The sequence below is a fragment of the Daktulosphaira vitifoliae genome, unplaced genomic scaffold (genome assembly GCF_025091365.1).
Source record: "Daktulosphaira vitifoliae isolate Bord-2020 unplaced genomic scaffold, ASM2509136v1 Scaffold_1, whole genome shotgun sequence".
Lineage (NCBI taxonomy): Eukaryota > Metazoa > Arthropoda > Insecta > Hemiptera > Phylloxeridae > Daktulosphaira > Daktulosphaira vitifoliae.
Window position 1 is genome coordinate 75,225,690 of NW_026099572.1, and position 16,636 is coordinate 75,242,325.

The 16,636-nt window shown below is 26.5% G+C and overlaps 2 protein-coding genes across 3 annotated transcripts; one reads left to right on the top strand and one right to left on the bottom strand.

The window, feature by feature from the left end:
* Positions 1-46: 46 nt before the first annotated feature.
* Positions 47-5,481, bottom strand: LOC126896769 (katanin p60 ATPase-containing subunit A-like 2). Its single transcript, XM_050669839.1, has 7 exons — positions 5,343-5,481; positions 4,662-4,732; positions 1,793-2,180; positions 1,566-1,734; positions 1,147-1,447; positions 503-662; positions 47-414 (listed from the first exon to the last, which is right to left on the bottom strand). Exons 1-7 carry the CDS (start codon positions 5,391-5,393, stop codon positions 187-189), a joined length of 1,368 nt encoding a protein of 455 aa, XP_050525796.1. The 5' UTR covers positions 5,394-5,481; the 3' UTR covers positions 47-186.
* A 3,334-nt stretch (positions 5,482-8,815) lies between these two features.
* LOC126896761 (uncharacterized) lies at positions 8,816-14,596 on the top strand. 2 transcript variants are annotated; one of them, XM_050669820.1, is made up of 4 exons: positions 8,837-8,881; positions 8,948-9,002; positions 9,520-9,747; positions 11,195-14,596. In XM_050669820.1, exon 4 carries the CDS (start codon positions 11,248-11,250, stop codon positions 13,753-13,755), a length of 2,508 nt encoding a protein of 835 aa, XP_050525777.1. In that variant the 5' UTR covers positions 8,837-8,881; positions 8,948-9,002; positions 9,520-9,747; positions 11,195-11,247; the 3' UTR covers positions 13,756-14,596. The 2 variants fall into 2 exon arrangements, with proteins under 2 accessions (XP_050525776.1, XP_050525777.1); XM_050669819.1 differs by lacking the exon at positions 9,520-9,747 and having other exon boundaries at positions 8,816-8,881.
* Positions 14,597-16,636: the final 2,040 nt, after the last annotated feature.

Consider the following 16,636-nt stretch of genomic DNA (forward strand, 5'->3'; position numbering starts at 1 on the left):
ATAATTTATAAATCATCAATTATACACAATGATTAAAAAAGGAAGATACAAGATTTTATTATTAAACTTAACAATTTTTAGGTAATTAAAAAAAAATGTATTTATAATAAATTTATTGTTATATAATGCTAATTACAGTCATTAAATCCATAAATAACATACTAAAATCTGGATTACATTGACATTTTATGTAGATTCATATTCAGATTCCCAATAATGATATTTATTGTTGTCAGTCTTTTTAGTCGTTGGTCTTGTTTTTTTGATAGCTTCAAGTACATCATCAGTTGTTATTGTTAAACAATTTGTATTCTTTAAATTGACATCCATGCTGCTTAATATTAACCGCATTGCTTGCATTGCCGTTTCTTTGCATACTAGTTTAATGTCCGATCCAGAGTAACCATTTGTGCTCTATATTCAAATTATTCACTTAAAGACACTCCTTATACCTCAGTTCTTTAGGCATAAAGGTATGTTTTTTTTAATAAAATTTGCTTACCTGCGCCAAACTATCACAGTCGATTTGGCAACGAATGTGTTTGTTTTTTTTCAATTTTTCTATCAAATAATGTTGAAACATTTCATATCTTGCAAATGCATCTGGTAAATCTATGAACATTCGTTTTTCAAATCTTCGAAATATGGCTGAATCCAAATCCCTTGAAACGAGATATATTAAAGAAATATCATAGACCAAAACGTTCTTTTGTTTAACTACTTAAAGATCCAATAATAATATTTTTTTAACTCATATCAATAAAAATTATGTACAAAGACACAAAAAAAGTATTTTAAATACTACTGAATAAGTTTTAATCATAATTTAATTAGATATATCAAAATAGTAAAATTGAACGATGAAGTACTGAAAATTTATAAAAATCAATTTAAATTTTTCTTCCTAGTTTCCCTAAAATTAAAAATACTTTCAATACATTAATTCGTGATTTTTAATTGGTCATTTAAAAACGTATACAACGTTGTATCAGTCAAACATGTAAAAATAAAGTTGATTTATTTTTTAAATCGCAAAAAGTTATTGGAGTTAACGAGTAAGTAAATCGATAATTTAATATGTTTTTATTGGAATATAAACTATAGTTAAATTATTCTTGTAATATCTTTACTATAATGAATAATTACCATGGATGGTTTGAAGTTGCTAATATAAATATTCTTTTATCGCTACTTAAAAGGCCGTCCATGTGCATCAACAATTGTGAAGTTATTCTACGAGAAGCTTCGTGATCAATTCGCTTGGATGTGATGGCATCCAGTTCGTCAATAAAAATGGTACTAGGAGCCATTTGCTCTGCCATCTCGAACATAACTTTAATAAGTTTTTCGGAATCTCCTCTCCACTTAGCAATTAGTGTACTGGGAGAGACATTAAAAAATGTAGTGTTGCATTCAGATGCAACCGCTTTAGCTAGTAATGTTTTACCTATAATACAATTATTTCAAATTATTACTATTTCAATAAAATAAATATTGATGATATCTTGAAATATTTCTTGATTAATAAACGATAATTCATTTTATAAATGTGTTAGTTAAATTACCTGTACCCGGTGGACCATACAGAAGCATAGCTTTCCAAGGAGTACATAGACCAGTAAATAAATCAGGATATTTGTTAGGTAGTAATACAGCTTCTTGTAATAACTGTTTAGCTGTTGACAGTCCTTTAATATCAAACCAGTTAACTCCAGGATTATTAGCAAGAATTTCCTATGACGGTTAAAAATCTATCTAGTAAATTATTTCAATTTGAAATTATATTTCTTACTTTTGATATGATTTCTGCATATGAAAACCAATCATTTTTCCAATGACTTAGATCTAATACGGGAAAGTCATATGTACTAAATTCCAGATTTTTTTCATTCATCATAGGAGTTACTGTGATAGAAGCGGAGTTGTCTAATGACTTAGGAACATCTTGAACATTTTTTTGTATTTTTTTTGTAAGTTTTGTTTTATTTTTTTTATTTGTATTGATCTCACTATTTGAACCTGTTAACAGCTTACTAATTTTTGGTTTTTTTTGAAAACGCACATAATAGTAGTTTTCATATTCTAAAAGTATGGTATCCAAGTCTATATTATCACAGACTGTGTATTGTGAGGTATCAAGACGAGCTTCTTCAATTAATTTAGATGCACAGTCAATGTATCTTTAAAAAAATAATAACCACTAAAGTTTTGAGAATATTTAAATTATTAGTAACGAAATATTTATATTAGGTTATTTTTAACCACTATTTATAAGTTTTGCTCATATATAATATTAATAAAGAATATAATTCAAATTTTATCCTGTAAAAACTATAATCAATATTATACTAGGATATAATGCGTTCCTTAAATCGGAATTATTAATCTATTAAAAATAAAAGGACTTATAAAAAAATACTATAATAACTTAGAATTATAGATTCTAAATTTTTGATTAAAAATATAAACATGGTACCAGAGGTGTTGTGGAGCGTATACGCGGGTATACGGCGTATACCCACTTCTTTGTTTTTCTGTTATTGCGTATACTTATAAAATCATGAGTGATACGCGGGTATACGGCGTATATCCACTATTAGTTTTTTTATTAGTGCATATACGTATTTATAAAATAGTTAAAGAGTATAGACTAAAGAATAAAANTGATAATTTAATTTATTTTTATAAGCCATTTAAATATTATGTACATTTAAAAAGCACTTTTTGAATAGGTCATTTTTAGGTGTAAAATTTGAAAGTTAAATAAGAACGTATAAGTATTTTTTTTTTTACTATTATAAGGAGAATAGATTTAATAGAATTTTGAGTAGTCGATAACCAGTTTTGTAATTTTACTTTTTGAGGTATTATAGTAACTCAAAAAGAAAGAATCATAAAAATTAAATGAAAGGTTGGTGTTGAACTACTATTTTTGTTGTATTAATTATATTATTACTCGGGATATGATTACGAGGGTTTGTAAGAAAGGTAGAAGATGATAGAAAAATAAAGTTATCTTCATTTTATTAATATGAGATTTATTGTGATTAATTGTCAATTCTTTAATATCAATAATGCCACGAGTTTTGACGGTTATCGATGATAGGTGGGATTGAGTCACCTCGTGTGTATACCCAGAGTAGTGAGGTGGCTATATATGAACCTCCAACTTAACTACTGAAATCGACACGTATCAAAGATATATCTCTGCTAAATAACTCTGTACAAACATTATCAATTTAAATAAAATTAAAACTTTATTAAAAATATTATTATTTTAAAAAACTCAAAAACTACAAAAAAAAATTACTGAAAAGTCGCAGATACGTATTTCGGAAACAATGTTACCATTATCAACGCTAAACATAAACACATATGCTAAACATACTGATGTGTTTAGCGTTGATAATGGTAACATTGTTTCCGAAATACGTATCTGCGACTTTTCAGTAATTTTTTTTTGTAGTTTTTGAGTTAAATATTTTTTTAATTTTTTAAATTAATAATATTTTTAATATAGTTTTATTTTATTTAATTAATTAGCCACAAGTGATCAATTCTTATTATATATTATCGATTTATTCAATTTATATGGTATATTTCTTATTATTGATGATCACCTGATTTTCTTTTATACCTACTTAATCTATGTACTCATAAAATTTAATTCTAAACCTTATAAATTTTTGGTGAAATTATAAGTTTCCTACCAATGACACTTTTTGTTATTTTCTTATAAAATTATAATGGAGACATGGTGGATTACTTCTCGGATATATTTCAATATGAAAATAGAGTGTAGAATGATTGAACGCTATTGAACGTATTGAGTACCTCTGGTAATAACTGACCGCGTCTGAGCAAATGAGAGCATTCTGACCACCATCAGAGTGACATTTGAGCCAGAATGCTCATTATTTTGGGCTTTTTATATTAATTTTGATAGTATTTTCAAAGGCAAGAAGTGATCACCGACGCTACTATTAATTCTTTATTAATTGTAATTTATTACATGATATTTATTACATTTTCGTCAATAATGATCCACATTTCATCATTTTCTACCGTTTGTTATATAAAATCTTACACATTATTTATTACCTTATGCTAACACATTACTATTACATATTGTTTATTATTTTCTGTTTCTTTTATAAAATTATGTATTTTTTGCAAAATTACATTGATATATTTTTAGACATTTAAAAAGTATATATATATAGTTTATTGTTATATTGGTATACATGTCATGTTATGTGATTTATTATTTAAACTTTTAAGTTGTACATTGTAACAATAATGATATACTATGTATATCATAACAGTATCATACTGTACATTTTACGACATAAACATGGTTTTGTCTGAAAATAATTAAAATGAATGTTCAGTTTGAGTTCAATCCAAATTTTGGATTATTGAGGTCAGTTTGACTACAAAAATTAGAGTTTATAATATCATTAAATTAATTATAGGTTTTCAATTATTTTTTGAAAGTCCTCTTTAAAAACTATTATTAGAAAAAAAAATTTTTTATTATTATTATTAATATTTAACAAGATTCATACAAATAAACGAAATTTTATCCAGTACAGATTTATAACAATTGTAATTTATTAAGAACAAATCATACTGTATTTTGTTAATATTCAAAATTTTACCCTTCTATCCTCAAAAAGTTTTCTATCAAGTAAAGTATTGATTTCTTCCGTTCTTGTTTCTTCTTTTTTTCCTAGAGTCAAAATGTAAATTATTTTATTTCCTATGTTATATTTTGTAATGTAACTTTAGATAGGTACATTGTATTAAATACACTAATAACAATATTTTTTCATCTTGCAGAAATTTAAACACATTAAAAATGATTGCCTTTCTTTAATAACCCAATGAAATAGTATAAAGCATGTAGGAAAAATTATTATTCAGGAGAAAGATTTATAATAATTCAACTCTGTTTTTTTTTTTAATTTGAATTTCTTAGTATTTTTGTTTGTTTTTAATAAAATATAGTGTTAGGATTGTTATTAATGATTCGTAGAGGGGAGATAGAGGCTGAGAGTCGTCAGGATATCAGAAAAAAAAAAGAAAACAATGTGTGTGTATGTGCTTGCGTGGCGGTTTTAGCAAATTGTTTCTTTGTTACACGTATAAATTCACATTTTTGCAATATTCCTTAATAAAGATTGTGATTTATCTTCAAACTATAAATAAGACAAAATTTTCATCACCCTTAATTTAAGAAAATTATATATCAAATTAAACATAGAAAACTCCAACTCAACTTGGCTTTAGAAAAACTCTTGAAAAACGTTAGTGTACATTTTTTGATAATGATTACTTACAAAATCTTGTCCATGAGGCATATTATTATTAACGAACTCAAGATTTAACATCGTACGAGTTTAATAAATAATAGAGTATCAGCATTAAATTATTTTTTATTAAAAAAAACTTTTAAGTATTTTGGCCTCTCTCTTTATATACTTTACTGTTTGAAATTATTTAAACTATCGAACACGCATTACAAGTAAATAACTGCATTTCTATGGCAACAAACGATGAAATATACCTCTGTTTGTTTTTACATGCTGGTTAGTAACCAATCTAATGACAAATTATTTTTATTATTTATTATAAGAAATTTTATGATATATTTCTTAAACAAAAAAAAAACATTTGCATTAAAATTCATTAAAAGATTTGATTATTAAAGAAATAAAAGTTGATGTTGATTTTGGAATAATCCACTAATTTTTTTAAATTAAAGACTATTGTTTGCGCCACAAAATTGTTTCAAATTTAGTATGTATTAACTGTGACATGGAAAATACTAGTGTCAATAAACGTTTATTTTTTTTTTTAATATAATACAGGAGATACCAACACGCGTAACAATGTCTAAATTATGACTGCAACAGCATTGCCCGAGAAAAAAAGAAATAAAAAAAAAAAATTTAAATAAACAAATAAATATATATATATTATAATTTAAAAAAAATAATAAAAATTGTAATACAACTTTTGATTTCCATTATACATATATAAAGGTCTTCTTCTTCTTTCTTACCTTAATCCCAACTACTTGGAGTCGGTCACCCTTATCCTAAACTTCCACTTGACACGATCTCCATCATCTACGCTCACATCAACTGTCCTCATATCGCATTCAATAGCATCCCTCCATCTCATTTTTGGTATTCCTCTACCTCTTCTTCTTTCAACATTCATTTCTATAACTGTTCTTACAGCTTCCGATTCTTCTCTCCTCATAACATGACCAAGCCATCTAAGTCTAATTTCTCTCGTCTTATCCACGATTGACGCTACACATATACTCTCTTTTATATGCTCGTTCCTTATTCTATCTTTTCTAGTCACTCCACTCATCCATCTAACCAATCTCATCTCTGCTACACCAATCACTGCTCTACTTTCTCATCAACTGTCCAACACTCTGAACCATACATCATAGCTGGCCTTGTTACAGTTTTGTAGAATTATCCTTTTAGCCTCATTAAGATTCTTTTATCGCATAAGTCAAATTAAGGGCATAATAACTTTTAAAATTATTAAATATATTAAAACTACATTAAATTTTTGTAATAATATTAAGGTAAAAAATAAAATAAATAAAACTTATTATGGTTAAAAACATTATAAATCATTTAAAAACAATACTCTCCATACAAGGTAATATCTATACAAAAAAAGTCCAAGGCATGAAATATCTACATATTGGCGTAATATACTCGTCACTACCATAACATGGAATATTTATACATTATATTTATATTCTTTGAAGAACATAATCCGTTTCAAACAAAAAATGTTGATAAACATTTAAGAGATATAGTTAACGAACGCATACTGTGTAGTTATATTGTAATACACACAAATCAATCATAAATCAATTAATAGTCACTTTAAAAATCGCTCATAAAAACCCATGTTAATGTTATATAAAATATCAAAATGATTTGTATACTATTTATCTGAAATAATTTCTATATTTTATGCATACTTATCAATAAACAGTAATATTATAAGAACGAGACAATGATGATTATTGATTATTGTAATAAATCATTCAAATAGAAGTCTTAGTAATCATTAATCTTAGTCTTAGTAACTCTAAATAGATGCTACTATTGAAATATTAAGAACTATATTCCGTAAAGTTATATCCTATAGTATCCTAGTTTCAACTATGATGTCGCCTGCTGTTGTATTTTCGAATGTCTTTTAATCTATATTTTTTTGGTTATTTTTTTATATGTTAACACTCATTTTGAACTAATTATTAATAATATTAAAAATTATCAATGATGAAAAAAATCGTATAGCAGACTTGAAATCAGCACGAAAATTGAGTATGGAAAAGTATATTTTTGGCTCTGATAAAAATTCCTTGTAGACCATTTATTCATAATTAACAACAAAGTATCACCTGAAAGGTTTTGTATCAAACTTTTCAATTTTTATAATAGTTTTCATAAAAGTAATAAAATATACTTCTTTATAAGTTTTTAGAACCTCTCTATAAAAATTGCATTGTATTGTAATAATAGATATTTATTTACATATTACACTAATAAATCAAAAAACTACTAACCAGGAATAATGAAGGAAATAAGAGTTAATTTTCCTTTAGGAATAATTCTTTAATTTCTTAAAATTAAACACTATTTACAGACTTGCATGGAATCGTTTCTTATGACAGTGATTTTAATCACTGTCAGATATCATCTGTGCCTCGACCCACTGTGCTACCGTTTTTATTTATTTATTGTTGTGTAGTGTTATTACATAGCATAACAAGTATGTCAAAGAAAACTTATCTATTATTAAAAAACAATTTTTAATGCAGTGTCCAAATAACATTTATTGTTTTAAATTACAAAACGCAAAATATAAACAAAATTGTGATATGCACACAGGGGCGGATTTAGGTATGTAGGGGCCCCATATACATAAACAAGGAAATATATTTTTTTACTTATTAAATAATAATTATTATCATATTTGTGATACCAATGTATACCAAATTTGTGGGGGCCCCTGGGTTGCAGCCCACTCAGCCCTCCTCTAAATCCGGCCCTGTATGAACATACTAAATAATGTCAAAATAAAAATACGTGCTTGAAAATAGAAAGACCAGTATAATTTAAACAATTATAGCAGGAGAATTTTGATCCAATTTCAAAATTTCAGACATTTTCATTATTCTTGTAGCATGTATATTACAATACTATACAAGTATAACGGAGTAAAAAATCGTTTTTATGGTATAAAATGGTACAATAAATTCAAAAACGTTGTCTAGAGTACTGAGCGTCTAACAAAAATGTCATGAGATTTTAATTTTAATAATAGTTAAGTTAAAAACCAATGATATTTTCAGGAAACATCTGAATTATTGCTGTACAAAATTTTTTTTCTAATCTTCGATTATAATTTTCCTAAAATAATGTTAGCTAGTTCTTTCATTAAATAAAAAAAGTGTAAAAGTAATTAAGTAATTTTTCTAACATTGAAAAAATGTTAGAAAAATGTTTTTTATACATTATAATAATGATAAAATAAAATTTTTAAATTTGTATATGCAGTAATAATTGACTTCTTTTTATTAAATAAAAAGTGTTCATGTCAATCCCGATTTACTTTAGTTTTTAATTTTTTGTATTAATAAATTGACTAAAAATAATATATGTGTTATATTTTTTTTTAATGTACACTCTAATATTTACTTATGAATTTTTTTTTAAATTTAAAAATGTAAAAAAATAATATTATGTCATTAGTGGAACTTATAACATATAAAAATGAAACAAAAAAATTGTTATTACTTATTCAGAATTTAACACGTAGAGAAAAAATGAAGGTGAATAATATAGTATACATGAAATGCTTTATTGAATCTTTAAAAGATTTTTTTTTTTTTTTTTAGAATTGGCCATTGATATCTCTTTTGTTGATAATATCTTGTTTGATATATAATGAAGGTAAACTCTATTTTAAATTATTTATACCTGTTATATTTATTTACTATCAATTTTATTCAATATACATTTTTTGTAGCAATTTATACAAAAATTTATTCAGATTAACTACGAAGTTGCCTTTCTAGTTATATAGAATGATCAATTAAAGATAAGACACTCATTTTCTTGGAATCTATTTAACATTTTTTTTTTCGTAAAAGTAAAAATGTATGATTCAAATAACTCTTCTGTAATAAATAGTTAAATATACTTTTTTTAAACCCTTAAAAAAACCCAAAACTTCAACTTTCTTTAATGAGAACCTTTATTTTTAGTTCAATAATGCGAAAAAAAAAATTCCAAACAATTTTGTTCTTAAAATATTTTTTATTCGATCAACCGTTTTTCTGTTATTGTTTGATAAAAAGTTTAGTGATTCTTGTCGAAATTTTTATTAATAATTCGCTGATTATTATTATATACTTATCTTTTATTCATGCTGTCATTCATATAAACAAGTTTTTATTGACAATTTTAGCTACGATGCGAAGCTGAGAAGATATTGGTTTTACAATGTGTTTTTTTTTTGTGTCTATCACTACTTTTTATCAGATCTCACTGAACCGATTTCTTTCAATAATACGTCAAAAGATCACAAATCGTATCTAGTTGAAGACAATACCCTTAAAAATAGTAAAATTGAAAATTTTTCGTCGTTCCCCGCAAATAAGGGAAATTTTCAACAAAATTATAATTTTTTAAATCGGTAAATGTTGTCATTTTTTTCTTAAAAATTCCATAACTTTTTCAAAAATTAACAAATCAACACAATTTTATACCAAAACCTTAGATATTTCCCTTTAATTTGATATCATTTTTTTGAAAATCTAACACTTAACCTGCTCATTAGGGGGGGATTTAAAATAGCAACTTTTTTACAAAAACTAACTTTTTCAACTTAATTTTTGAAAATGTTCCGGAAATACTGCGTCCTTTAAACATATATCAAATTAAAGCTTATTTTATGTACTATAAAATGAAATAAAAAATTTGTCCCGACGACCTATCTTCTATGCGCAAATGGCTACCGTATTCAAAAATATGCTATTTTTGTGTTAAAATCCTGGGTTTTGTATTTTATTTTATTTTAAAATATCTTATAAGGGCAATACACTGCGCTATTTTTTTATAATTATTATTTTTATATTAGGCTAAATCGAATAACTTTTTTTTTATTGGCGTTTTTAGATATATAATCATTAAAATTAATTAAATTCTGAATATTTCCATTGTAGAATTTTTTTAAACGCCAAAAGTTAATTATAAATGATTACTATGATTTTTTATATAAGTGATGTATTACGATAAAAATGTAAAAAAATCTAACTTTTCTGATAAATATACTGTAAATAGTAATTATAAAATTTGTTAACAGCATATTAATCTTAACAATTTCATTTTTATATATCTAATAATATCAATTTCAAACTTGCAAATTTATCTACTTGTTATGGTAATAAATTCATTTTTTTTTTAATAAAACCTTCACTTTAAAGGACAATAATAAGTAGGTTCAAAATTATTACTTTTAACATATTAAAAATCAAAATCAATGTAATTTTGTTCAATAATAAGTTGATCGATTCTACAATAAAGTTTTTTATTAATACTAAATTGTATAACAAATACACACATAAACAATAAACAATAAAGAATTGATAATTTAAAACTTATTACTATATACTCTTTAAATTATATAAAATAAAAATAATTATTAATTATTAAAATTTTACCATAGATTTTACACATTAAATCTATATGATTATACAAATTACAACAGTGATAACAGTGTCCCTATAAACAGTGCCGCCACTGTTATATCAATAATAATTTGAAAACAATTAATTTTAAAAATAATATAATATATAATTAAAAGAATTACTAATCTGGGTATAATTAAGGAAATAGAAGTTATTGTTGCTTTTGTAGTTATCCATCAATTTTTTAAAATTAAACACTATCTACAGATTTGCATCGAAACGTTTCTTATGACAGTGATTTTAATCACTGTCAGATTAAATCTATTCTGGACCCAACTATGCAACATCCCCACTATACCGCGACACTACTGTGCTGGGTTTTGTTTATTTAATTTAGAAAATCTAGATAAAATTTTAATACAGCAAATTTAATTAATAATTGTGTAAATTTAGCAATTCAATATAAATATTCGGATGAAAAAAAAATATGCAAATTTAAAAGAGGTATGACAAGAACAGCTGCAGAAATTGGAAACTTAAAATTCTTAAAATATGCTTTTGAAAATGGATGTAAATGGGATGAAGATACAACTATTGGAGCTGCTGCATATGGGTATTTGGAATGCTTAAAATACGCTCATGAAAATGGATGTCCATGGGATGAAGGCACAACTACTGCAGCTGCCACAAAAGGAAATTTAAACATTTTAAAATATGCTCACGAAAATGGTTGTCCGTGGAATGAAAGCACAACAGAGGCAGCTGCAAGATATGGTAATATTGAATGCTTAAAATATGCTTATGAAAATGGCTGTAAATGGAATCAATTACATATCGTTAGAATTGCAATAATAAACAATAATCTAGAAATATTAAAATATGCACACAAAAATGGATACAAATTGAATGAACTCGCAGCTAATTTGGCTGTTATGACAGGTAAATTGGAAATTTTAAAATATGCACACGAAAATGGATGTCCATGGAATGAAAGCACAACAGAAGCAGCTGCAAAATATGGTAATTTAGAATGCTTAAAATATGCTTATGAAAATGGATGTCCATTGAATCAATTATCTATCGTAAGAAGTGCAATATTAAATAATAATCTAGAAATATTAATATATGCTCACGAAAATGGATACCAATTGGATGAACTCACAGTTTATTTAGCTGCTATAACAGGTAATCTAGAAATTTTAAAATATTGTCATGACAATAAATGTCCGTGGGATGAAGGTACAATTCGTGCTGCTGCTTCAAAAGGTCACTTACAAATTTTAAAATATGCACATGAAAATGGGTGTCCGTGGAATGAAAGTATAACAGAAGAAGCTGCTTATAATGGTCATTTTAAATTCTTAAAATATGCTCATGAAAATGGATGTCCATGGGATGAAGGCACAACTACTGCAGCTGCCACAAAAGGAAATTTAAACATTTTAAAATATGCACACGAAAATGGATGTCCGTGGGATGAAAGCACAACTACTGTGGCTGCCACAAGAGGTAATTTACAAATTTTAAAATATTTACATGAAAATGGTTGTCCGTGGAATGGAGACACAGCTACTGCGATTGTCAAACGAGGTCATTTAGAAATATTAATTTATGCACATGATAATGGATGTCCATGGGATGAAAGTACAACTCGTGCGGCAGCTGAAAGAAATAATTTTAAAATTTTAAAATATGCTCATGAAAATGGCTGTAAATGGGATGAAAGCACAATGACTACGGCTGCTAGTAATGGGCATTTTAAAATTGTATTATATGCACATGAAAATAAATGTCCATGGAATGAAAATGCACCCTATGCGGCTACCCTAAAAGGTAATTTAGACATTTTAAAATATTTACATGTAAATGGATGTCCATGGGATGAGAGAACAACAAAAATAGCTGCTTATAATAGTCATTTTAAATGCTTAAAATACGCTCATGAAAATGGATGTCCATGGGATGAAGGCACAACTACTGCAGCTGCCACAAGAGGAAATTTAAACATTTTAAAATATGCTCACGAAAATGGTTGTCCGTGGAATGAAAGCACAACAGAGGCAGCTGCAAGATATGGTAATATTGAATGCTTAAAATATGCTTATGAAAATGGCTGTAAATGGGATGAAAGGACAGCAACTTGGGCTGCCACAATGGGTAATTTAAAAATCTTAAAATATGCACATGAAAATGAATGTCCGTGGGACGAAAACACTACAGAAGCAGCTGTTTCTAATGGTAATTTAGAATGCCTAAAATATGCTTATGAAAATGGCTGCAAATGGAATCATAATAGCATGAGAACTGCTATTCTAAAGGGTTATCTAGAAATTTTAAAATATGTTCACAAAAATGGGTGTCAATGGGGTGAAGGTATTATGCGTGAAGCTGCTGCATATGGATTGGAATATCTTAAATATGCTCATATAAATGGTTGTAAATGGGATGAAGGCACAACTCGAGCTGCTGCAGCAAGTGGCTGTTTAGAGTGCTTGGTATATGCTCATGAAAATGGATGTAATTGGGATAAAGATACAATAGTTGTAGCTGCTGTGCATGGTAATTTAGATTGCTTAAAATATGCCGTTCAACATGGTTGTGATTGGATTGAAGGTACGACAAGAGGAGCGGCAGCAAATGGGCAATTAAACTGCTTAAAGTATGCCCATGAAAATGGGTATGAGTGGGATGAAGGAACAACAAGAGAAGCTGCCGCCGGTGGTTATATTGACTGTTTGATATTTGCACATAAAAATGGCTATAAATGGGATGATGGAACAAAGAGTGGCGCTGCTGCAAACGGTCATTTAGACTGTCTAAAATATATTCATGAAAATGGGTGTGAGTGGGATGAAAATACAACAAGACTTGCTGCTGCAAATGGTCAATTTCGTAGCTTAAAATATGCCCATGAAAATAATTGTCCGTGGAGTCGAGGTACTATTTTTGAAGCTACTCGAAATGGTTATACCAATATAATTAATTATGCTACCAAAAACGGATGTCCTAATTAGTTAATTGTTTAAATGCCAATATTTTAATTAAATTTATTAATGTTAATTATTTACATTATTTTCAAAACAAATTATCTTGAGATTTGATGTGATTCTAGAATGATATTTATTTTATTGACAGTTTTTATTATATTTTACCTGATTAACAAATCATTTTTTTGGAAGTGTGACCATAAGGGCGGAATAAAATATTGAAAATGTTGATAATTAAATTTTAATAGAAAAAAAAAGTTTTAGTTTAGTCTCTTGATTATGGAAAAAAAAAATTTTAATATCTTCAGAAGCCGCAAGAGGGTTGAAAATTTGACTATGAAAGTAGGTTTTTCGTTTTTGTCACTTATCTCTTAATCTATACTATTTACAGAAAAAATTATAAAATTAAACTTGTAGAACTAAATGTTAACTATAAAAAGTGTTATTAGCAAAAAAGCCGTATCTATAATACTTTGTCGTTAAAAATATAAAAACATAATATTTTTATCTTTACCATTGAAATCGTCTTATCTTCGATGCGAAGCTGAGAACGTTTAATTTTACCTATCTTCTATGCGCAAATGGCTACCGTATTCAAAAATATGCTATTTTTCTATTAAAATTCTAGGTTTTGTATTTTATTTTATTATAAGGGAATTACACTGATTTTCATAAATATTATATCAATCTAAATGACATAGTATCAAAAATTAATCATATTTAAATTTTTTTGTTTCTTTGAAGTCGAGAAAAATAACTTTAAAATTTGAACTAGCTAAATTTCCATTTTTATTAAGTGACGAATGAGACGTACAGTTTCTGAGACGGTAACACTTAGGTCTATCACGCCTGTGGAACTGAATTTGTTCTTAATTCTTTTTTAATTAGAAAAAAAAATGTTTAACTTCAATAACTATTCCATTACTGTAGTCTCCTCTCGTGAGAAGAAATTCATATTAATATTATATTACTATGTGGTTTTTTTTTGTAGCTATCATTTATTTTCTCAGCTCTCTGTTGACCTACTTTTTTGACAAATTTTTTTTTTAAATTAAACACTATCTACAGATTTGCATCGAGACGTTTCTTATGATAGTAATTTTAATCACTGTCAGATATCATCTATAGTGGACCCAACTATGCCAAATATTTTGCATGTATGTTTTTTTGTTTATAAACAAACAAATTTTCTTAGTTATATTAAATAAAAAAAAAACAACAAACACAATAAAATAATAATTGTAATAGATGAGTGTTTAATATTTTGGAGAAAAGCGCGTATTCCTACACAGTATTCTTCAGACTGTGTTATTAAATTAAAAATACTGTATGAGAAATAGAGAAAGTTGGACAAAAATAAATCTAGAAAAACAGAAACACAAGAACAACATTACAATATTTTTTCTAAAGAATTAGACAACCTCTTTGAAATTTCTCATATCAAGGCTCTGAATATAATGAGTATTGAAGAAGACAAACACTATCTACAGATTTGCATCGAAGCGTTTTTTATGATAGTGATTTTAATCACTGTCAGATATCATCTATACTGGACCCAACTATGCCACGACCCCACTGTGCCGCCACCTCACTGTGCTGGGGTTTTTTTTTTCATTTTGTAGTACATAAAATAAGCTTTAATTTTATATATGTTTAAAGGACGCAGTATTTCCGGAAAACTTTCAAAAGTTAAGTTGAAAAAGTTCTATTTTTTATACAATGTTTCAAGTTTTGAACGTCCCCTATATAATATCCCTATATATTGTCCAATTTTATTTTAAAACATTTAAAATTTTTAACAAGTCGTTTGCTAGCAGACTGTATGAATTCATAATCTAGTAATAAAAATTTTTATCAAATCAATGTTTAGTTATAAAATAAGTTGAATTTATTTAGTTATTTTTTTCACTTTTTTTTCTTAAAACTTCCATAACTTTTTCAAAAATAAACAAATCAACATAATTTTTTTTTATACTAAAACCTTAGATATTTCCCTTTTATTTGATATCACTTTTTTGAAAATCTAACACTTAACCTGCTCATTAGGGGGGGATTTAAAATAGCAACTTTTTTACAAAAACTAACTTTTTCAACTTAATTTTTGAAAATGTTCCGGAAATACTGCGTCCTTTAAACATATATCAAATTAAAGCTTATTTTATGTACTACAAAATGAAAAAAAAAATTTGTCCCGACACTTTATCTTCTGCATGTAAACGGCTGCCGTAGTTATTTGTGTCTGTTACCACTTTTTCTCAGCTCTCAGACAGATAAGACATTATCCTCAAAAATTGAAAAAATTTCCCTCGTTCCTCGTAAATGGGGGAAACCTCCAAAAAAATTACAAATTTAAAAATCTCTAATTTTCGAAATTTTTTTAATTTTTTTACTAAAAACTGCCGCAACTTTTTCAAAAATGAACATATCAATATAATTTTTTTTTTTTTAGATGCTTGATGTCTTTACCTATCATTTGGCATATAATTTTTGTAAATCTAACACTTAATTTCCCACAGGGGGGATTTAAAATGACAACTTTTTCACAAAAAATTAACTTTTTCAACTTAACTTTTGAAAATGTTCCGGAAGGTCTGACACTTTTATATATATCTTAAATTAAAGCTAATGTAATATACTTTCATTTTAAAAAAAAAAATTTGACCTCTGGACTTGTCTTCACGGCGAAAATGGCTACTGAATGCTATTTTCGTGTGAAAATTCTCGATTTTATTATTTATATTATATTTAACTTTATAATGCTATAACTTATTGAAAAGTTTATGGATCCACACAATTTTTTTATGAGAAATAATATTTTTTAATAAACCCTTTTTCATTCGACATACTTTATCTTAATCGAGATATTAATAAGGAACCAGCAGATCAAGTAGCTTTTGGAATAAAACAC